This window comes from Asterias amurensis, chromosome 11 (genome assembly GCF_032118995.1).
Source record: "Asterias amurensis chromosome 11, ASM3211899v1".
NCBI lineage: Eukaryota > Metazoa > Echinodermata > Asteroidea > Forcipulatida > Asteriidae > Asterias > Asterias amurensis.
The window spans coordinates 20,165,396-20,190,126 of record NC_092658.1 but is presented as its reverse complement, the minus strand read 5'-3'; the positions used below and the strand labels follow the sequence as shown (position 1 = coordinate 20,190,126).

General features: G+C 40.1%; 2 protein-coding genes across 2 annotated transcripts in view; both read right to left on the bottom strand.

Annotated features, from left to right (window-relative positions):
- The window catches only part of LOC139943961 (serine/threonine-protein phosphatase PP1-gamma catalytic subunit B-like), a 56,343-nt gene extending 49,950 nt beyond the window's left edge, over positions 1-6,393 (bottom strand). Inside the window, exon 1 of the mRNA XM_071940875.1 lies at positions 5,762-6,393. Within this exon, the coding sequence (XP_071796976.1) occupies positions 5,762-5,833 (72 nt within the window). The 5' untranslated portion in view covers positions 5,834-6,393. The remainder of the gene's footprint in view (positions 1-5,761) is intronic.
- A 2,037-nt stretch (positions 6,394-8,430) lies between these two features.
- The window catches only part of LOC139943960 (centromere protein P-like), a 132,643-nt gene continuing 116,342 nt past the window's right edge, over positions 8,431-24,731 (bottom strand). Inside the window, exons 7-15 of the mRNA XM_071940874.1 lie at positions 22,890-23,070; positions 17,271-17,371; positions 16,370-16,564; positions 15,361-15,412; positions 14,158-14,313; positions 13,007-13,228; positions 12,470-12,543; positions 11,553-11,644; positions 8,431-10,422 (exon numbers count right to left, since the gene is read on the bottom strand). Of these exons, the coding sequence (XP_071796975.1) occupies positions 10,301-10,422; positions 11,553-11,644; positions 12,470-12,543; positions 13,007-13,228; positions 14,158-14,313; positions 15,361-15,412; positions 16,370-16,564; positions 17,271-17,326 (969 nt within the window). The 5' untranslated portion in view covers positions 17,327-17,371; positions 22,890-23,070 and the 3' untranslated portion in view covers positions 8,431-10,300. The remainder of the gene's footprint in view (positions 10,423-11,552; positions 11,645-12,469; positions 12,544-13,006; positions 13,229-14,157; positions 14,314-15,360; positions 15,413-16,369; positions 16,565-17,270; positions 17,372-22,889; positions 23,071-24,731) is intronic.

Here is a 24,731-nt window from a genome sequence, read left to right as displayed (position 1 = left end):
TCGCGCCCAACATATACATTTGTAGGTGAGGAAGTTAAGTGGCACTTTGTTAATCCACAGAGTAATTAATTACAGAAGTGCAGTGTTGTCCCTCATAGTTCTACCCTTCTTTATTCTGGAATAATTATTCTGGAATAACACAAAGATAGACCTGGGGCTAATTCCAGGGCTCTGCTTACCGCCGAATTCTGCCCTAATGATCACAATACCCCAATTACGTGCAAGCGCCAAAATTTCTGCGCTAGCCTTGTAAGCGTAGAATGCCTAGTAGTTTGCACACACAGAAGTCAAAATTTGCTGCTAACCTGTGAAATATGTACGCTTGCCATAAGCACATAATTCCCTGCTTCCGTAAGCTCCGATTCTGTGCTTACGGTAAGCAGAGCCATGAAATTGGGCCTTGCAATTTTGTTTTTCTTTTTTCGAGCAGACATCTTGGCTGCTGGCTCTGGATGATCTCTCAGGAATGTCTTAGGAATAACATTAACCTGATGGCCAGCGGGTAATATTTTAAAGTAAAACAAAATTAAAGATTATTATAGCTAGATAAGAAGGCACCTGTAAATGCCTAGTTATTGTTATTTTATTAGATTAGATCAGTGAGGTCTGAAAGAAAGAAATAAGTGGATGCAATTTGCTGGATGAACTCCCTTGCCCACCCCCCAACCCCTCCTTTCTCTTTCCCCTCCGTAATCAAACCCCGGCCACTCTAGTGCTGTGGTTTATTATGGTTAAAAAAATGGCTCTCACCTTATTAACGGATGCAAGAATAATCCAATATAAATTACCATTGTGTGGCCCTCATTGTTTCTTCCAAGGCAATATACCTCAAGCACAGACTAGGCGTTCTTCGTACATTTTTTTTTTTTTGAACCTTCCAACATAACTCTTGCTTTACTAAGTACACGTAAAAGGATCACTGCTAATCACTTTAACCCAGATTCGATGAAGCATGTAGGTGTACGTACGTGTACATGTGTAGCCTTATGCTAAGGAACCTATACATGGACCAGGCTTTTGCTTTGTTTTTGAAGGGGCAAAAGCACCAAGACATTCCTCCACAGTAAAGGTCACCACTAAAACAAATTATCTTCTTTTTGAAAATTTCAAGGGACATAAAGTCAATGACCTATGAGGTAATTGCCCCCAGTGCTTCCGTGAATGTCAGGCCTGATGGGCTCTTCATGTACACATTGTGTACATCCAACAGGACTTATAGAGCCATTTATTATACTAATAAGGAATTAATCATAGTTCAACTTCATTGCCAGTTGTTGGGGCGACTTATTTTGATGAAGAGGGGGGGGGGGGGGGGGGGAGGGGTGCCTGATGAGGGTTTTGAAGGTGTAACCACTAAGTTAGCAAAATAAATAAGGACTATGTTTTTCTCTGAAGTGGTTCCAGTGAATTAATGTTCCGTTGAAGAAGAAGTACTCAAAGTCATCTGCATTTTACACTGGGAGACTTGAAAGCATTTTGAGTTGACAGCTACATGTAATTATGGAGATCCCAATTGAGTCTAGTTGCGATAACATAACACCCTCCTCCCGACGGCGGGAGGAGGGTTACGAATATCGCAACTAAATTGAGTCTAGGTTTGTTGGGGTGTTCCATAGTCAGGTTGCTTACATGTGTGTAGTAGTAGACTAATTTTGTTAACAAGATCGTGACCGACTGGTCCAAAGCACCCAATTTGGTACATGTTGATAAATTATACTTGGCATGATACTTGGTCCTTTGAAAAAAAGGGATGAACATTTTATCATTTATTGAGTACAAAACCTGACCTGCATGTTCTGTACACACGGTGTAGGACAATACAGTTTGTATAGACTTTTTAAACTTTTTCAATCCCATTTTCCCCTGATTTTGTCAAAGGCCCCCCCAAAAAATCAAAACTCAAATCCTCCACATTTAAGTAAGATGGAAGAATATCATGCCCAATGTGATGATTGTTCATATTCTTTTGGCACTAGGCTGCAAGAGAAGATAAATCTGAAAGTGTATATCAGTCTGATGTCTACTAAGTTTATTTATGTCCACTAGGTTTGTTTCAACTGTTTGTCTGTTTTTGTTTCATTGTTTTGTTTGTCTTGTGTATTTTACGTTCCTTTTTCAATATTGTTTATTTAAAAATATTTGTTTGTTGTGTTTTTAAAAGGCATTCCATTTATCTGCTTCTTGTGTAATGCCTCCAATTAGTAGTTTTCTTGTATCAATGAATTGATGAATTGAATTTAAAAAAATGGTGGTAACTAGTTTTTTAGACCAGTCAGTGCTGTATCCAGCCCTGTATTCATTATTGTCAGTCAAAGTAAGTGATAACAACATTGACGCTTCAAACTAATTATCACTCATTAAGACTAATTAAAACATTTATCAGTGACTGGATGAGTCATTCATTTACATCCATTCGATATGTAGCGCTGTCAATTAGCTCTACTGTCAATATGCAGCTAAGATTCTGTTGCAATATTATTTGCACTACACTAATTGCCGGATGTAATAAATCTGTCAGGTGCAAACATTTGCTATCATTCCTAATGTACACACTTTGATATTATTTTAAAACCAAGCACTTGTTATTGATCTATTTATAACTGAAAATGAATATTTACTGTAGACCTTAGATGCACATGACGCCATTTCAGTAGGGCGCCCTCACCTAGAAGTCAAAATGAGGTTGTTCATTGGCCATTCCTGTGCACCGCACGTACAAATCTGTGCGTTTCGATTGTTTCGTCACCGTTTTTTCCACTAAGATGGCCGCTGGATGACGTCAATGCATAAGGTCTATCGGTGCGAAGGGCCAAACGAAATACATGGCTCGCATTTAAGTTAGATATACATGGCTCGCATTTAAGTTAGATAAAAGCGTAAGTGCATCCAACCCTCCTGTACTCAGACCTTTCAAAATCATGCAAGGTTTATATGATAAATTATCCCAGCCTCCAAATTATGATTTCCATATGGTCAATATGCTCAACACAGTACAGATGGTTCTTTGCTCAGTCAGTCCACCATACATTGTGTAATGCAGTGGAATGGGTTTCAGATGGTTGGTCAACCATTGTCAACTCATTGGAAAAGGTTAGCTAGAGTAGCAGAGTTAAACTAAAACTAAACCACAGAGAAAGATGATTTTCTTAATTTAAAGGATTTGGGTACTTTTTGTAACACAAAACACAATGTCCACTCATTTCACATTAAGCTTACACCAAGATAATGATAACAAGGCTTTCCTAATAATATAAAGTTGTTGAGGTGCTGTGGTTTTTGAGAAATGAGGAATATCCTACATGGTAAAACAATGTAATGAAAATACATTTTTACATGCTAAAATAATTTTTGTCTCATGATCACTGATAAAAAAATATTTTTTCATGGCATTGTTTTACCCATTTCTCAAAAACTACAGCATCTCAGCTAGTAATATTTTCAGGGAAGCTTCCTACATGTACTATCATTATCTTAAAACTGTGTAAGTTTAATGTAAATCTGTGGACACTGTGTTTTTTTGTCCTACAAAAGTACATGGACCCTTTAATATGGAGAGTTTCTGCAATTTACTGCAACAATGAATGATGGTAAGACATTTAACATTTATTATTGAGGAGTAGGACAACGGTCAACAAGAAGACCTCAACATGACCCAAAGAAAACTCTAGTGTCAGGAGTGACAGGTACCAATTTCATTTCTTTATACTGCCTGAATTCTGCACTTACATTACACAGCCCGATCGGTTGATCGCGCTGCGCTATTGAAATATCTATTGGTCGCGCAGCAATCGGTCGATCGCGCAGCAATCGGTCGATCGCGCAACAATCGGTCGATCGCGCAACAATTGGTCGATCGTGCAACATTCGGAAACGAACATGCGCGATCAACCGATCGTGCGGGAATGGCTCGGCGCAATCGGCCGATTGTGCAAGAATGATTCTGCGTGATCGGCCGATTGTGCAGGAATGGTTATGAGTGATCGGCCAATTGTGCAGGAATGGTTTTGCGCGATCGGCCGATTGTGCAGGAATTGTTTGGCGCGATCGGCTGATGTTCAGGGGCCGAATTCACAAAGATGTAACATTGATTGTAACTGCAAATCAATCGTAGTGTGACGTCACTATATAAATCACTATGGTGATACTGAAAATTTGTCCTGCTATGAATTTTATTGCTTTGAGAAATCGCCCAAATGAATAGTAGACCTGCACGATCAGTCGAAAGCGCGAAACCATTCCTGCACGATCGGTCGATCGCGCAAACCCATTCCTGCACGATCGGTAGATCGCACAAAACTTTTCCTGCATGATCGGTTGATCGCGTAAAACTTTTCCTGCACGATCGGTAGATCGCGCAAAGCCTTTCCTGCGCGATCCGCTGATAACAGGAAAAACTACTCGTAGCGCAATCGGTCAATCGCGCAAAGATGTCATTGCGCGAGCGACCGATTGTTGCGCGATCGACCGATTGTTGCGCGATCGACCGATTGCTGCGCGACTAATTGATCTTAATTTGATTGTTCAATAGCGCAGCGCGATCGGCTGATCGGCCCAACATATGCACCCGTTTTTCAGAGGGTGTATACTGTACACAGGATAGCAGAGACATGAAATTGGACCCAGACCTTATTGCAATACCGATAAATGATACTCAGTTTTTGAAAGGCAAAGGGGGCAAGGAAATACATTATTGTTAGCAATGTTTCATTTAAAAACATTAAATAATGAAAAATGAAGAGGAAAAAGTGCCAAAATTGTGCGATAAAAGGAGAAAATTATACAATTGCAAATCTGTAGTAACTGTGTCAGTCAGTGTCAAATGTCAGTGTCAAATGTCACTCTTAATGCCATTGCATTACTGTACGTGTACAATTTTCCGTACCCTGCCACCACTTGTTTATCTTCATGTAATTTACTCAAATGAGATTTACTGGTAGTAGAAATTAGTGAAAAAAACTATGGCAGAATATGGGAAGTTTTCCAAATTAATACTTTGGTGAACCTGATGAACTAAAATGTACTGACTGTCAGGAGAAACATGGCATTGATTTTTTCAACTCAATAAATTACGGGAGTAACTATAGAATACAGGGCCACACTCGGCGACAGCCCTAACCCTTACCCTTACCCTAAACCTAACCCTAATGGCAATGGCCTAACCCTAACCCTAACCCTGGAGTGGCCCTGTATTCTATAATAATTGTACCAAATTACATTATTTCTCTGCTTTTAAATTAAAGGCAGTGGACACTATAGGTAATAAAATAATAGTTAGCATAAAAACTTACATGGTAACGAGTTACTTCTAGAAACTATAAGGCTCCCCTGTTGAGCCTTTTAGTTTCTAGAAGTAGTAATAAGTAATGGATGGAGAGCTGTTGATACAATGTAGTATAAAATATTGTGAGAAACGGCTCCCTCCAATTCCCCTGAAGTTACTAATATGTAGATTTCGAGAAAGAAGTCATTTTTCACGAATTTGATTTTGAGACCTCAGATTTAGATTTTGAGGCCTCGAAATCAAGCATCATTCTATAAAGCACACAACACAACTTTGTGTGAAAAGGGTGTTTTTTTCTTAGATTATTATCTCGCAATTTCGACGACCAATTGAGCTCAAGTTTCCACCACACACAGGTTTGTTATTTTGTGCACATGTTGAGATACACCAAGTGAGAAGGCTAGTCAATTGACAATTACATACCAATGCAATATTGTCACTGTCTTTAATTTTAAAATAAAATTAATAAAATAAACTTACCTGCTTTCCTGCTGATTGCACTGATAACAGCTGCTCTATAACTCGGTCCAAGTTCAGGTCTGATTTATGCATTGTTAACAAATTACTCCTTGACAGAGCCTTCCTTGTAAATTAAAAGTAGTCACTTCAAGTCACTTGGTTTTGTGAAATGACTAAACAACCTTCAACCGAGGCAAGTTCGATTGAATTTTCAGGTTGCTGCCTAACTACTTCTGCTTGAATTGCACTTCAAAAAGTTCCACTGCAAAATTCTGCTTTCATTGTTTTTACTTCAGTTTGTTGTCCTCCAATTAACACAGTATCGGGGATGGTAAGACTTCTGGTTGACACTCAAAATTTTTATTTGTACGTTCGGATCTCCGTGCAGCAGCCGAACCTCTGGTTGTGCAGGCGTCCACAGCAATTTTCCGAGCAGACGATCTTTCACAAAAATGTCAAACAATAACAACCTCAAAACTCACTGAATTTTGTGCGACAGCTATCCATTTTAGGTCAGGATATTCTCTACGTTGTTATCTTCCATGTGCCTAATCAGAAATCAGTCACTTTCGAAAAACGACGGCAGCATCGAATCTTTTTTGCACCAAAATCTAGCTGCCCGGGAATTTTGGCAGACTGCACTACCGCCGTCGTCCGTGGAGAGAGTGTACTACTGTAGCGCCGTACGTACATTGTACTATTACTGCACCAACAAACCCGTAGTGTTTGCAGGTGTACGGTGTTAATGTACCGCAGTCTGCTGCCCTATTCGAAACTACGGCTTACGAGTGGTTGGGCGCTGAGGCTCGATCAGCCTATTATTTAGAAAACGTGTGCTTTTGCAAACGCGTCTTTAAACAGACGGACGGAGCCTAAGCTTGAACCCCAGCCAATAACGTTATTTCGAAAGGGCTATTTTGTTGACAAGTTCGCCGCTTGCGCGCGACAGAGGGTAGCCTTGCTCAAGGCAGTCGCATTATTCGCTCCGAAAAGACGCAGCTGTAAACCCACCCGCCGTATACCCTGTGCATGGTGTGTGCGATCACACCGAATGACCCACCCGTATACACACTGTCACATCGCACGAATACTGTTCACACAAGTCATCGCACAGAGTAAGGGTCATCGCACTCGTACACCACTAACCGCATGCGGAGGCCGTCAGGCCGACAGCCTTGTCGGGTCTGTATCTTCCCGTTTTAATGTGTTGTATTGAAAAAATTCCAATAGTGGACGAAATTGGGGGGGCTCTAGGATATGCTAGTATGCAGCTCATGAATACTGTCGGCCTGACGGCCTCCGCATGCGGATAGTGTACGGGGGGATCGTGTCGTGCGATGTTACGCACAGTGAATACGGGTGGGTTTTACGCACAGTGAATACGGGTGGGTTTTTATACAGCGGCGGTCTTTTTTCGGAGTGAATAATTCGACTGCCTTGAGCAAGGCTAGTGCCAACCCCCCCCCCCCCCTCACATAATACTTTAAAGACATCCTCTGTAGATTTGAGATGTTGATGTGCTGAATGGTTTTTGACCATGGAGAAAATTGTCTTCCTCCATGAACTGACTTGGGGGGAAAAAAGTGCCTTCCCAAGCCCCATGAAATGGAAGAGATAATGCCAATGCACCCCCGACCCCCCCCCCCCCCCCCAAAAAAAAAAAATAATAATAATAATAAAAAAAAATAATAATAAAAAAATAGAATGACATTTACATAACACAAAGATACTATGAATTTGGAAGTACTCAATATTTATTTATCATTCACAACTGGAATAACAGTCACAATAACAAAATGACTACTCAGGAACATTTATACCGAAGTTATATCTAGTTGGATATGTAAACAAAATAAACATACATAATTTACAACAGTATTTACATGTTTAAAAAATCTCTCTGATTAACTACATACAAATAAAAGATAAAAACTATCTTCAGCTCATGACGGTAGCATACCTCCAATGCCTTACATGGTAAAGGATAATTATTTGGTAATCCCTCTTAAAATTTATGGCAATAAAAACTTTAGGTTAGAAGCCTACATCATCTTTCGATTTAGTATAAAGCATTTTGAAAAGCATTTCACTTTGAAGTACTGTGGTTACGTGCAAAAGGACATCAGTAACAATTGTTACACGCTGTGACGGGATCCATGGCGTTTACTACACCCGAAGGGGCCACCGAGGGTGTACAAACCCATGGACCCCAGTCACAGCGTGCAACAATTGTTTCGGTATACCTTTGTATAATTGTTATTCCTCTTCTCGAAGTTCTGTTGTCATCTTCAAACATTATTACGACGGACTATTTATTGTTCAATAAGCAGACGAACAAGAAACAATTCCATCGAACCCGCGGTTGTTTCGTACACAGCGCTGGAAATCGACCAACGCCGGGAACGATCAAGGTGATGTACACCGGTGTACATCACTTTTCATGTTACCCGGCCCGTTGAGCCATGGAACATGCGTTTTTGTTGCGCGTTACATGCTTCGTTCTTGACCAATCAAACTTCACAATTTGTTACCGAGGTATAATAATTTAGATTGAATCCGAGAAACCTTACTGTCATTAGCGTTTCTCAGATTGTGTATTCCTATTACGGATTACTTTCCTGTGTGGACATACTCTGGATTTTTAGCACCCTTTGTGATTTAGCGCTACCACCTTTTGTAATGAAACTTTCACTTGATGGTTGTTTTGTAAGCATCTACATAGAACAGTTAAAAAATCCAAGGTATACTTTGCCTTTAAAGGATTCACATACTTTTTCAAAATGTCCACAGATTTACATTAAAGGCAGTGGACACTATTGGTAGTTACTCAAAATAATTATTAGCATAACAAAAAACCTTACTTGGTAAAGAGTAATGGGGAGAGTTTGATAGTATAAAACATTGTGAGAAACGGCTCCCTCTGAAGTGACGTAGTTTTCGAGAAAGAAGTAATTTTCCACGAATTTGATTTCGAGACCTCAGATTTAGAACTTGAGGTCTCGAAATCAACCATCTAAACGCACACAACTTTGTGTGACATGGGTGTTTTTTTCTTTCAATATTATCTCGCAAGTTCGAAGACCAATTGAGCTCAAATTATCACAGGTTTGTTATTTTATGCATATGTTGAGATACACCAACTGTGAAGGCTAGTCTTTGACAATTACCAATAGTGTCCATTGCCTTTTAAGCGCTACCACCTTTTGTAATGAAATTTTCACTTGAAGGTTGTTTTGTAAGCATCTACATTTATATAGGATTAAACAATAGAACGGTTAAAAAACACAAGGTATACTTTGCCTTTAGGGAGCGTCTCAAAAGTCGGAACGGTAGGAACGTTCTTCTTGGATCGCAAAAGTATCCCCGCCGCTTTACTTGGACCGGTCCTTTGGACCGCCAGAGCGATCTTTTGGATCGTTCCAAATGCGTGACCGCGTCCAATCTCATGTTAGAACGTTCCTAATGTCATGATGTTGCGATCCTGCGGGCATATGCCCGCAGGAACGTGCCCGACTTTTGAGACGCTCCCTTAATATAAAGGATTCACATACTTTTTCAAAATGTTTTTCATTAAAGGCAGTGGACACTATTGGTAGTTACTCAAAATAATAATTAGCATGACAAAAAACCTTACTTGGTAAGGAGTAATGGGGAGAGGTTTATAGCATAAAACATTTTGAGAAACGGCTCCCTCTGAAGTGGCGTAGTTTACGAGAAAGAAGTAATTTTCCACGAACTTGATTTCATGACCTCAAATTTAGAATTTGAGGTCTCGAAATCAAGCATCTGAAAGCAGACAACTTCGTGTGACAAGGGTGTTTTTTCTTTTATTGTTATCTCGCAACTTCGACAACCAATTGAGCTCAAATTTTCACTGGTTTGTTTTTTATGCATATGTTGAGATACACCAAGTGAGAAGACTGGTCTTTCTCAAATACCAATAGTGTTCAGTGTCTTTAAACTTGGGTGTGATCCCTAGCTATAGGGCAGATACAGGTTGCATGGCTTCTGACTGGCACCCGTACAAAGATATTGACAAAATAGCGAGACCACCAGCATGCTAATCCGGAGGTTGCAAAATCAAGTCCCCTCCAGTCAATTTTTCTTTGGTCTACCCAATTTTCTCTTTTGGTTCATTACTTGATACAAAAAATATGTATCTTGTATATATACACAAATTGGTGTGGTGGAAATACCACGGTGAGAGTCATTACTAATGAAAAAGTATGAAACTTGGCTACAAACTCAAAGTTATGTTGAAATGATGGCATTTCTAAAGTTTGGTAACCCCTGGGGTTATAGATTCCAAGGAGCTTTAGGAAACAGTATCCATAGCACTAGAGAAGTAGACCAATGAGCAGGATTTCTTTATTTGTGGAAAAAAAATATTGTCTAATTTTCTTCACCAGGCCGACATAAAAAGTCTGAATTCAGCCAAAAGTATGAACAATATCATCCCTGAAATACTAGGGCACAAGACCTGTGGCCGAATGAAGATTTCCTTGAAATAAACACCCTGATTGAAATTCTCTGAATACCGGATGAATCCAGTACTCTTGGTCATGTTGTTGTGACAGCTTGGATGAAGGTGTCAATGGTTTTCTCAATGCCTAACCTCTGAAGCATCTGTTGGAACTTCTCGGGCGCCGTCGTCAAAACCTTCTGTTCGTCTAAACGCCTCACTAGGAGAGTCAAAAAGGTTTAAAATGTTTCAAATAATAAAACTGCAGGTTGGCATGGAACATTTTTAGGGATATGGAAAGGTTTAAGGTGACACCATTCAATGACTAAATTTTAAATGAGTTCGGGTGGTTCTGAAAAGAACCGTTGGTTTCAACTCGACATTTCGATCAGTATGCTGTGATCGTTTTCTAGAGAAAGCTTTCTCCAGCAGAGATAGTCATTACATGGTGTCCGCAAACATTTCCATAATGTATTTCCTCCATGTAAAGTTTCAAATCCTACTTATTTCTCAGAATAACGACCCAAGAGATGAAAAGAGAGAGGGGAAGAAAAGAACAAAGAAAAAGTAAGGGATGAACATTGAAGAAGGAGATGAAAGGGTTGGGGTAGAATAAAAGGGGCTGATTTAGACACAAGGGCTAGAAACACAAAGGACAAAATAAAAATCGAGAGAAGGAGAAAAGTAATCAAAAAGTTAATGAGACAACCTAGGACAATACAAGAACAAAAAGTTTTTCAGCATTTTGTGAGAGTTCAAACAAAGACTTCCTAGGCACTGTTCATACACTCGAGGTTTTCAGCAAAATTGTCTTGTTAGGCTGCATCTGTCATGTGAGGCTTGCGGCAGCACCAGGGGTTAATCTCTTTTTTTGAGTAGTGTTGGTTGGAATCAATACTACTCAACAGAGATTTACACATGGTGCAGTTTCCAATCCTACTTAGGCTGGGATTGAGTCTTGTCTTATACACTTTACACAGTATAAGTAATTCAACGATGACTAGAGCAAGCTAGTCGAAACATTGAGACAAACTCAAGAACTGACTCCGCTGTAGTACGTACAGTTAATTACGATCCTTTAAGCTAAAGTAGTAGTCCCAGCCAGTTTACTATACCTTCCACGCAGGTGGTAGTTCAAAAGCAGGACAGTTCTTTTCAGAACTGAGAAGTCTCCCGAACATCCGATAAGTCTACTCCGCGGTAGTAAAATATAGAAAGACAGTTCTCTAAGAACAAACTCTACCTGGCAAGTAGATACACACATGGTTTTACGGCAAACCAAATATATGTGATACCTCACCATGCAATGCCTCAAATGCTATATAAAGTAACAATCTTATCAGAACTTACTTTGTTTTGATGATGTAACCTGCAACACTATCTGTTGGTCAGCTCTCCCTGTGGTGGATACTGAGATTCCCCAGACCACGGTGTACATCGCTCTGTAATGAAACAAAACCCACCATACATTTGCAGGTTAGCAAATTGCAACAATTATGGAAAGTCTTCTACATCTACGTCTTTGATAATTCTTGTCAAAGCCTTTTCAGCATCTAGACAAGGTGAGAAGACAATGAAGAAATTTCAGTTTTAAAAGTGGGAGGAAAACCCCAGAGAATTGTTCTAGGGAAAACCCACAAAGTCAAGTAGGGACTGAAAACCCCAATCCACATAGTGCCCCCGGTAGGATTCGAACCGGGGTCCCAGGCAAGGCAAGACACCATTGCGCCAACCTGACTTTCACCGATCTCAAAGAGCTGACAAACCCCCCTCACCCCCAAGCCACAAATGCAAGTCAGTATGAGTATTAGGTGTCATGGCCGAGCAGTATCGAGCATCAAACTCAAGTCATCAAGTTGATTGGAAGGACCCTGACAATCCCTCACAGCGCCTCCCCCAGGCTACAATTTTGGGGGGAAATCTACAAGGCTGCTGGGCAAGTAGCCCAAAAGATGAAATTCTAAAAATGAGATTTAAAATGAGAAATTCTAAGCAATTTGACATGTAAGAGAAGATTGATCTCAACATGCTTAAAGATTATTATTAAACTAAACTTCATTAATTAATCAAAGAAGATGAAAGGTAATTTATCAAACTCAAAGTCTACATTTGAATATAATTTGCTTTGGAAAAAGCTCAAGTTTACTGGCCCACACTAACACCACTGGCCTCGGGCCTGCGATCAAGTGTGGAATTTGAGCCCTGTCCCATCATCTAGTCAAGATAGCCCTGATGATATGCACGGTAGCACAGGATCAACAGCTTACCCATTGTGACTGCCAAATTTCATTGAGGAACCATAGGAACCTTGAGGTAGCGTCACTTCATCTGGATACTGTCTCTGTGAAGAGGAAGGAGAAAAGGACAAAATAACATGAGCAATTTAACAATGAGAAACTCTTATATAGCGCATTTCACAATAACCTTATCAAGCGCTTTGCAATAGTGCCCTGGTCATAGGGCCAATAACATCCCTTTTAATGTTTCTCAGCTCACTGGCGAGTATACAGCCCTGAGCTGCCTGTAAGGCGCTGGTGGCTTTTTCATACACAACAGCAACCTCATTTATACCCCTTGGTGAAGAGAATCAATTATAGTAAAGTATCCTGCTCAAGGAAACAAGTGTCATGACAGGGATTCAGACCACTCTCCGGTGACTGCACCAGAACTTGAATTTGATGCTCTTAACCACTCGGCCATGTCAAACACATATTGGGATTCAGACTGGCTCAGTGATTTCTTTCCCTGCCTTTCACCTAGGTGCACAGCGGGTTCAAATCCCACCTAAGAATTTCACTCCCTACCTTAAAGTGTTCCAATGCCTTCTGTCTGGCAACAAATCGCTGTGCGTACTGTCCATAACCCTTTAGGAATGGCTGAAGGGAACGACTCTTTTCCGCTTCTCGGACGAACTCTTCTAGTTCCCACAATGCCCTGTCGTCAATCTTAATAGATAACGATGTGATGCGATTTCTTGTTTCTTGATTGCTTGGTGATGGCAAACTCTCTTTGGCTGTCACTGAAAGCTGTGATTAGAAAGAGAGAGAGATAGATGATTAAATTAGATTAAGATTTGACAAATAATATAAGTTATCACACAAGCACGAGTGGAATATGAAAAAATATAGCGCTTCTGCGTCCCGTATCCAACGATATGTTCGATATGGGACGCAGATGGGCTATATTTTTTCGTATTTCACGAGCGCGCGTGTGATAACAAATTTATCTTTCAGTCTCACTTGCAACGTGCAAAATTTAAAACTTCAGAGCGTTATTTCACGCGCACAAAGTTTAGAATATTTCTTCACTGTCCGTATCTGGAGCGTGACAAAATGTCATTTCACAACATGCACTGTGTAATAAAAACAGAGGAAGTAGGATATAAAACAGAGGTCGTAGCATGTATGTTTTTATCCCCCTAGTAGTTCGAGCTTCTGATTGGAGGATTAGCGCGTACAGGAAGATAATAAGTAATAAACCACTAATGGAAACTGACTGGGTAAATTTGTAATAATTTGGGTTTGAACAGAAACAACTTGACTAGAGTGGAACTTAAACCAGCGACCTCCAAAATTAATTTCCAGCAGTAATACAGGTTGAATGGATTATGACTGGCATCCTGAACAAAGCTATTGTTACAATCCCTGGGCGCCTCGTGAAATTAATGATTCAAGTAGTTGGCCTCAATTTGTCGTGACTAACTTTTGATTCCAAATATGCATTGCGGAACAGTGTTTGCCACAGGTGCAGTATTAAAACTCATGTTTTTTTATTTAATGTAAGTTGCCAGACACACAAGCCCTGAAGGCCACTTCAAGTTGTGGGCTACAATTTTTTTTTCCAGAGGCTGTTGCCACCTACTGCTAGGGCTGAAACAGGGTTACCCCTTCTACAGTCCATACGGATGTAGGCTTGGGTATCAATCCTGAAAGGATTGAAGGATTGTTTCACCAACCGTTTTCTCTTCCACCTTGAAGTCAGCCTGGAATGTGAGCCCAGAGCACTCGCCTTGAAGACAGTGTTGCCTGGTGATCTGCTCACTATCCTTCTTGATTACTTTGACTGTAGCATCTGTGTACTGGATACCAGTGAATGACCCTTGCAGGTGTAACTGTAAGAGGAAGAAAAAAACATCTAAATCATGGCTGCGCAACAACCTTATGCATTGACGTCATCCAGCCCCCATCTTAGAGGTAAAACGGTGACGAAACAATCGAAACGCACATATTTGTACACGCGGCACACAGGATTGGCCGATGAACAACCTCCTTTTGACCTCTAAGTGAGGGCGCCCTACTGAAATGACGTTATGTGCATGAGGTCTATTCTGAACCTAGCAGTCTTGGAGTTCCTGATATAAGGACCGATCGTTTGAAACCTTGCAGGGTCGAGACTGTGTGATAATAGTACTCGTCTTCCTCTCGGTCCTTTATCGCATGGCCACGACCCTGCTAGTTTAAACACGTGTTCAAGAGCTAGTACCACTCTTTCCTATCCCTTTTCACATTGAGCATCAATCTTAGTGAAAAACATAGCTTAAAGGCAGTGGAAACTATTGGTTATTACTCGAAATAAATATTAGCATAAAACCTTTCTTGATTACAAGTAATGGGGAGAGGTTCATAGTATAAAACATTGTGAGAAACGGCTCACTCTGAAGTGCCATAGTTTTCGAGAAAGGAGTAATTTTCCACGAATTTGATTTCAAGACCTCAGATTTAGAATTTGAGGTCTTGAAATCAAGCATCTGAAAGCACACAACTTCGTGTGACAAGGGTATTTTTTCTTTCATTATTATCTCACAACTTCGACGACCGATCAAACTCAAACTTTCACAGGTTTGTTATTTTATGCATATGTTGAGACACACCAACTGTAGTCTTTGAAAATTACCAATAAAGTCCAGTGTCTTTAAATCTGTTGTTCTTACTGTGACACCAAACTGAACCAGGGTGAACATGTACAGTATTCGATGTAGTCAGGCAGGCATGGAATTTCACCATAGAGGGCAAGGCCATTTTAATTTCCCAAAGGGCAGTTTATAAAGTCAATAGAAAACGACTGAAGGGGCCCAAGGTCAAGACTTGAGGCAACAGAGGTCATGGCCTCTGGGCCTGGTCAGGGTTCAATAGAGTTATATTTGATAGCATTGACTCACATGATCCTGTGTAGATTGATCTGTAACATTGCTTCCAAGTTGAAGTGAAGACCTATATGAGCAGAAACAAACAAAGAAATGATTAAATTTTGATAAAATACCTTTTAAAAACATAGGACGCTCCTGTACTCAAGGAAGCCACAAAATCTCCCACTTCTTTTACTTCACATCTGTTACATGTACTTGACAAGTAACATATGCCACACCTCCCATCATTATTTTGGCGCACATACCGCAGAAAAATGGCCAAGGTTGAGGTTTGAGAACCTTAATTCTTTCAACAGTCACCAAAATTCCTTTGTAATTAATTAACAGTTACAGCTAGTGGTTTCTTCACATCACAAGATGTATAAAGTGACATATCTTGTCCCCAGCCCTAAACTTGTAAGACGAAAATCAAATTTTGAAGTTGCACTCTTTTTAAAACTGCTTTTTCGAAGTCTGCTAACTATTTTTATTTTAGATAAAAAAGTCCTGCCCAAGTAAATTTTTCTTTGTTCAACCCCACTCTTGCATTTGGAACAGTTTTAGCGTTAAAGGATTCGGGTACTTTTTCCAAATGTCCACAGGTTTACATTAAACTTACATGGTTTGAAGATAATGATAGTAGAAAACTCCCCTTCAAATATTAATTACTGAGGTGCTGCAGTTTTTGAAAAATAAGTTAAACAAGTCACAAAATAATTCTTGTCTCAGTGAGACGAAAATTATTTTAGCATGTAAAAAGTATTAACCAGTTATGGTTATACCATACCATATAACTGTTGATACGTTTTTCATGTTAAAACTGAGACAAAAATTATTTTCAGGACATTGTTTTACTCATTTCTCAAAAACTGAAACACCTCAGAATGAAGTAATATTTTAAGGGAAGCTTTCTACTACCATTATCTTCATACTGTGTAAGTTTAATGTAAATCTGTGGACATTGTGTTTTGTGTTAGAAAAAAGTACATAGACCCTTTAATCCGACCTCTCTTTTTCCCACAAGAAATTTTTTTTCACATACTGTATCCTATCGAGAGTCGTCATTTGTATCTCCAGCAATCTCTGCTCATCCTCCTCTACCTGCACCTCGAGGTGCGCGACCTCTTCTCGTAGCCTCTCTATCTCAGCGCTGTATCGGTCCTTAGACTCCTTCACTGTTGTCATGGCGGCCAGACAGTTGTCCAGCTGGTCGTCATGGTCACCATCGTCGTTAAATCTATATTGTATTATAATAATAAAACCAATTTGTTTAACTTCATAGCTGAATAATGTCATTTTTAAGTTTCCAAATTAAACAAGCGATGATAAACAAGGTTTTTTTTTTCTGAATTGAGTTTCAGCAGCTAACAATTTCACTTCAAAGAATGGCAAATTCTGATATAATAAGCACAACCAATAAACGAGACATTTGAATAATATTACATGTACGGCTACTGTGCTTTCACTTTTGAAAGTTTTCCAAAATAATAAACTTAACCAAACCTGTGCTTGTGATAATCGTAACTCTAATTAGTATTAGACTCTACATACATATACATACAAGTTTTGATCATTCCCCTTGAACCTCAGCAGTGTTTCAACGGATCAATCCTGTGACACAAATGATGCTTACAGTACCTAAGTAATTGGTTGGGAACAAAAACTGAGTTTCCCCAATTTTATTTTTAACCTCAGTTTTGTCATTCTCTTACGTCACGTTAGTTCTATTCTAACTTCCAAGTTCTATTATTTTCAAAATAGACAAAACTAAAGTGGCCTATTTGCCCTCTCAGACACGAAATTGCTTGAATCAATCAATGCTGGTACGGTAGTGAATAGTGTGTTGTTGAATAGTCAGCGAGCATAGCGAGTGTTGAACCCAATTCGTGAAAAACTATTTACATTTTATTTGGTTTAAATTTCGCCTGTTTTGCAAAACTTACCCCTGAAGGGCTCTATTCGCCTCTTCGAAGATATCGGCATCTGACGAGGCTGCCATCGATTGTTTGGTAGGTCAATTGGGAAGGAAAACCTAAAAATGTAACTGTAGAAAGAAGGACAAATTCAGCGGGTCACCATTTTTGGAAAGGAGCGCTAAATTATCTATCGCCCCTTGAGGGCGCACTGTAATTCAACCGGTGTTTTACTGATCAGACGCGTCCTCGATCAGCAGAGGGGGTGCTTTTATTATGTTTTATAAAAGTTTCTCAATATTTTGTATTGTGTTCAGTAATGACAATCAACCGACTAACTATATACCTAAGGGACCTTTTTAATAATATTCAATGGAACCAACCATTAATTGATGTAGCCTTGGGGTACGTTACACGTGGCAAAAGTTCAAGGATATCTCATGGAAAAATCGAAGAAGAAAAAACGAGCAATTTCTTGGCCCATCAACATTTCAAACTCACTTTTCTTGAGTTTGGAATAATATGCTAGTTCCTCTGTTTTGGAAAGTGTTACTTTTGCACGCAGTGTTCCTCTGTAACTTTCAAGTTGTTATTTTAAAAAACTTATGTTCGGCCTGTTTGCAATGGTTAAAGATCGAACAAAGGCCCATCGCCAGGGCAAGTCTATGGCATACTAGGATATGCCTGCTGGGTCACTGGTTGTGGGGAAACGTTTCGAATGTGTTGCCTAAACTGTGAGAAATTAATCAAACAATTGGTTTTGATCTCAGTCGAAGAAACCTTAGATAAAAACAGAAATAATACAAAATCAATCTGGTTTTGCCAACTAGTGGACAAGGTTGGAAAATAAGAGTGAACAAAATGTGCCCCAACTAAAAACATGGTCCGCACTTATATGGAGGGGGGGGGGGGGGGGGGGTGACTCAACATTGTTCAGGTCTCAGCTCAAACAGCCATCGAAGTCGAAATGTGATTTTATGTTCAGTGTTGTCAAACATGGGGTATTTCTTTTCTCTAGAGCTCAAGATCTTTTTGTATTAGTCTGATTCACTTTAGCTCAAAGACTCAGTGCCAGGGCCCACACAGAGCTCTGCTTAAGCAGAAGATATTGCTTAACGAAAATGCTAAGCAGAAATGAGCAATACCAGTCACAAATTGCACATGATTGTGACATGGTAGTTTGGTTGGTAACCTTATTTTGGTAAGCATAATGTTGTGCTCAGCTGGTTTTGTGCTATAAAGGAGTTCTTTGAAATTGGCCCCTGATATCATTGGTAAAATATGGTTCCTTCTTCCATGGTTAATGTTAAACGGTTATTGTCATGGTAACATCATGCAATTAACGCAACCGCACCACCACCTCGCCTTCTTTTGGTCCCAGACTTTCTCTCCCCTCCCCTGCTTAGGTTTCCTCTGTCCCTCTACCGCCAAGTCCACTGTTTATTTATTGTGGTCAAGTTCCTAATGGCCTCCGGTGAAGTATGGCTCAACTTTGCTCTCTTTTTACCTTTCCTAAGAAATATACTAGAACAAGTAAACGGTCCTGCAATGTTTTGAAATATGGAGGTTAACCACGTTGAGTAAATAACGCGTGTTTAATGTATGCCTCATTTGCCTTCATTAAATCAAGAGAGTTTTTTTCTCTCGTTATGAAATGGCAGCGCGACTAAACGTTCGCTGGTGGGAAGAAAATAAACACTTATCTATATAAAAGAGCCGCAGCGCCACCAACGTTTACCTGCTGATGGATGACGTATTCATGGACTTTTAATGGACAGTTTCCCTTAAAAAAGTTGTTATAATAATAGGATAATAGCGTCAGTACGGTTGAGATTTGTGCCTTTGATGATACAAGCATGGTGTTTGACACGGTCAGTGTGCATGTACATGAGAAAGTTTGACTATGGGCCATCGCAGGTTTGAACTTTAAAAACAAAAATAGAAAAGAACATGCAACCGGCAGCCATTTTGAAATCTGCGATGTCCCAAATTTCCACAGGTTTGTCATGTTATCCACTTTAATGTAGGGATACACCAAGTGACAATACTGGTCTCTGACAATCACCACTGCCGTCCAACCAACCCTAGTAGGCCTACAATATTTCTATTATGATATCACTTCTATACTTCTACCTCCATGTTCTGACACAAAACATTTTTCAAAAGTTCTCCGAAACTTCATTTTAATTGAAATATTTTCCTCTAATTATATTTTTCTGTATAAAAAGGGTTCCAATTACATTGATCTCTCTCATCAGTGCGTCACAGCCGACATCAGAAACTGAGATAAACTTCTTCAGGTGAAAAACTCGTGTATCAAATTTCATAGACACGGGATTGTCTTGTAAAAACTTCTCGAAAGGTTCTGGGGCGGTTCCCTGTTTCACATGGGGCATTTACTCATCGGCACCTCCCCAAGCCTTAGGCACCAGCCTTAAAGGGGCACGTTCTGCCTTTGGATTGGGCTCCTTTGTAGGCATATAGGGCTATGAAAAGACTTGTAATTGAATATTGCATGAACAAGGGCATTATAGCAAGTTTATTGTGATTCACATAAATATCCCTTGAAATTGTGTGGTTTTGTAACTTCATGACAGAACATGGTCTGCCGTACTAATTTTGTTTTTACTCAATTCCGCTGGTTATAATTATTTCAATATGCACATTTATCTTTCTTTAAAATCACTTTCACCATTTACAACATACAGATACTGTACTAATTACAACACGTTCCAAGACGAACAATGGAAATTAAAGATAAATGTATTCCCTTCAAAAAAGCAAAAATATTTTGTTTATTTTCAGACAAATTTTCACTATTATTTTACAGGGGGACCATTGTAACACGTAAAAGCTTGAGTGTGATAGTATCATATTATTGCAATGTAATGTTCATGTTTGCACGAACATCGCTTCCAGATTTGGCACATGTCGGTTTTCTTTTCCATTGCCAAGTTCGCTCTTCTGAATAGGCCATTACCCGTGCACTATTGACATCTTCATTTACTGTCTAGTTCCCTGTCTGTGTATTTTAAAGATTCACATAATACCAAAAGGGACCAGCCTGTTTTACCTCGCAGCCTCGGTTTAGTTACATTTTGAATTGAGTGAGACGACATGACACCAAGTTCCAATCGCACAATCCCTTTAAGACGGTTGAACAAGAAGGAACTTTTGGACCTGGACGATATACATATCCCGAGGACCTATTTCGATGTGGGGTGACGCATACACCTGGTTTCCCAATTGACCTGTCATACAAAATATTCCCGACACTATATCAGTTGAAATGATCTCTTCCGTAATCAATAATTTCCTGCTCGAGTTCCAACGGCATCCGCCGAGGAAATATTATGCCACAGTCTGAGGGTAAAGACACCGTGTACAGGAGCGTTCCACCACCACACACTCGAAGGGAGGAGGGGGGAGCGGGGTATAAGGGGAACCCCTTCAGGCTAATCAAGGGTGATGTCATCCTCCACGAGATGTTTGTAGATGGGTCCATACTGGCAGTCGAAACAGGGGGACCGCACCGCACCGCACGGGCCCATCCCGTGGGGGTTGTCCACACTTCAACACCGTTGAACTTGAATCAACAGTCGGGGGCCGCGGTGGTTGTCGGAGATCGCCAATCCAAAACGCTGCCTGCATGCTCGCTTTACCCCCACCAAGCTCGGGTTAATGTGCTCAGGTTTCTAGCGGTAATTTCTCCAGATTTCCTGACAGAGCCTGGAGTTATTGAGTGATGACCGGGTAGCTTGTCATCACCTTTCGTTCTGCTGCTCCTCGCGTCTTAAGTCGGGCAGGTTTTTTAGACTCCCCCTTTTTATTTAAGTTAAGAGGAAATCGTATACGGGGGGAAAACTTTGGAGATCTTATAAGATTTATTTCCAAAGAGGAAGATTTCAGATGTAATGAGGCTAATACAACTTAAAGAGTTGATAACTACCTTTAAATCCAGCGGGGATCAAAAGTTCATTTCGGATTGGACGTTTATAAAATGTTGATTTCTGTCCTTCGGCTGGGCCGGGTCGTATAAGTGGGTCGTTGGGTTTTTTATTTTGAGAGTGGGGGAACGAGACAGTAAAAAATCAAACAAACATCTGAAAAGGTAAGGTCCAGTACATAAATACTATGCATAGAAATGTGGCAATGTTTTAAATGTAAAATTACTTTATGGTGCAGTGTGACATGCCCCCCCCCCCCCGCTCAACCACACAGAGGATTAATTCCTTCAATGTTGAAATTAATGTCACACTTCTTCGATTATGTATGTCTTAAACTTAATACATTTTCTAGTGTACTAAATTACACCCTCTCAAACTTGACTATGGTGAACACAGATGAACAAGTTCTCTGGGGAGGGGTCTTCCTTGGAGGTCTGGGGTTTTCTACCTCCATGATTTTAAACAGCAAATGTTCTTGGAAGCTGATGTAGCGTTAATGACAAGGATATATTTTTGTCTCAAGTAAATAGACTATACCCCATTCCCCACACATGTAGAAATTCCAAAGTTATGAATTATGAGTTGCAATTCAGTACATACGGGTGGTCCGAATCCACCACCACCAGAGTTACAATAGAAACACCATAGAGTGGCACTCAGTAGAAGTTGACGATGAGCAATTATGATTTTGTAAAGTAATGTCCCACCACCGCAACCGATGTAAAGATATGTGATTACAAGAACCCATGGCCACAGTCTGGCCCAACGATGTTTTGATAGGTGAGTAGTCAAAGTTTTGGTTGAACAGGTGCCGTGAAGTGATGAATATATCCCCGTGAACTTTCGGGTCTCCACGCGCTCCAAAAGAATAAAACCCGTATAACTTTGCTATTGACTCGATCCATCAAAGTTAATGTTTGAAATATTTTTTTATGAACACAAACTTATGGTTTCTTTGGTTTTTTTTCCTTCTTGCAGGGCTCTTACGGACGCCCGAGTGAGCGGCGTTGACAGAGAACAACCATGGGTTCTGCAGCGCCGTTGTACGGTGGTATAGTTGTGCGTTATTATAGCAGACATGAGCCTATTTCATGATTCAGAAATATTTCATCGTGCATTTCAAGATCACCTTGTTCTTGATTCCTGGCTGAAATTATTTCAGAAAGTCTGTACCGGATTAATGAGCAGCGCCCTCTATAGTTAAGAAAACATAACCTTTCCATTAATACACGAATGTACTTGCGAGGGGGGGGGGGGGGGGTGAAGGTATTCCACCCATAGTTACTTATTCCAGTTATTTATTTCAGTGTAAGACAGTCCATCACTCCCACATTATAAAATTGCATAGAAAACTTCAACTCGTCAATTCAGCTTTCCTAAATTGCATTTTTTACAACCACAGTTTGGGCTTCGGCAAAGTTTAAAAGTAGTCCATTTCCACCAATCATGAGAAAGATATTTGGCAACAGGGCCAGTGCAGATTTCATGGCAGATAATAAAAAATATAAAAAAATGCTTGTTATTCTGCCCGTCGGAGCTTATATTTTTTCTCTCCAAGATTCAATTAATAGCCAAATATCTTTTTCATGACATACTCTGACTGTATGCCAAAGTAAATGCTTGTATCAATATCCCCCCGCAATATTTCACCTGCTGTCCTACTGTAAGAAAATCACAACTAGAAACAGTATCAACTCATTACCTGCTGAGGATGCTCCTGATCAAACCGACCGCACCATCCACTGAGACCCAAACAATCCAGCGGACCACACATGCAATCGTTAATGGGTCGATTGAGCAGATATTACGGGGCGGTTTGTGGAAGAGTAGACTACCTGGTCGTGTGGCGGAACCCGGGACTGCTTGTCAGCTTCATTTAACACCTGTCAGATTATTGAAAGGGAGACGAACAGAAAGAGAGAGAGAAATGGAAATGTGAAACTAAAATACTTGTAATTTTTGTTCCATGATTCTAAGCAGGTTCTAAGTAACTTCAGGGTGGCCTAAAATGATACGGGTACCAATAGCCTTTCAGTCATTTAGCAGTGAGTTGTTTTATCCCCGAATAACCACCTGTGAAATAACGAGGACAATCTTAAACAAACACAAGTGGAAGTTGGACACGTGGCCGTGTTACAAGAATGCAATTCAACCAAAATTATGGATAGATACATTAAAAAAAGGTAAGGTCAACATTACTCCCGTTGTGTTGTATTGAGGTTATAGGCCTAACTATGCATTAACATATAAGGTATAGTTTGAGTAATTGTCAAAAACCAATATCCCCACTTGGTGCATCTCAACATGCATAAAATAACATTTTATGAAAACTTGGGCTCAATACTACACTTCTTTCAAAGGGCCATTGATTTTGGTTTACAACTGTACATTTCCTGTAAAAGTGTGGGGGGGGGGGTCTAGAATTATTGCCCGAGATGGAATGAAAGTAACTTTTGCTCGTTTTGTATACATTTCCTTCCTTCCCACTGTGCCCAAAATTGTCCCTCACTGTTAGTTTTTTTGCCAAAATTTGGGTCCCTAAACCCTGGGTCATTGGACCAAATACTATTCAAAGATTATGAGGTTTTTTTCAAAACAAGTTGAAAACCTGCAGATCACAGGCGTTTTAAATTATATAAGACACAATGAACGAGAAAGGTTGTCGTTAGAGCAAGGGTTGACTCTAGACTAAGACCCCAGTTTCAACTATACTATCGCTCATACAATCAAAATATTAACACCAAGTTATTGGCGTACAGCCAAATCAACCCCCTTTTAGTTTGTGTTGTTAATACATTTTCAAAATCGGCAAGTTTTAAGGATTTATTTGGCAAAAGAGCCAGACACATTTTTGCTAACGGGTGAACTTTATACACATTTTTAACTAATTGGATAACACCGCAAAAAATATCACTCTATTGGAATCCATTGACCGCAATATTGGGCACAGTTTCCTCCAAAACTAAAGCAGAGAGAGAACAAAAAATCAAATTACAAGAGTTTTTTCCCTATTTTATGAGGGGAGCGGTCTCTGATGAGCCGCGCGTCTGCGGGAACGATCCGTAAATCAAGCTACACCGAGAGTCGCACCGCGCCAGGGAACCAAGGCGGGGACTGGCCGTCAACTGACCCGGCACTGAGCCCCCATGGCTCCGCACCCTCGTGCCGCTACGCTCCCCGTGGAGCCGTTAAAACAAAATATATTTCACTATACCATTTCACGGAAGAATCACAACTCGTGAGCTAGGTTGGGGCTTGTCGCTTGTTTTTGCGCTTGGAGGCTTAACTTTGAAACTTCCGTTTGAATGGACAAAATATAAGCATTATAAATATTGAGAGTTTCAAAAAAAGATGGGCCTGTTGGGAACAAGAAAAGCCATTTTTTACAAGCTAAAAACACAACCTCTACATTTTAATGTCCATTTTTCACCTCTGTCCTTACTCTATGGTTTGTACTACAGCAAACCAGGGGATACCTTCGTGAATAAACTTCCAACGAGCTTGAATCAGACCAAATTTTCGGACCTTCGCCATAATGTGTCAG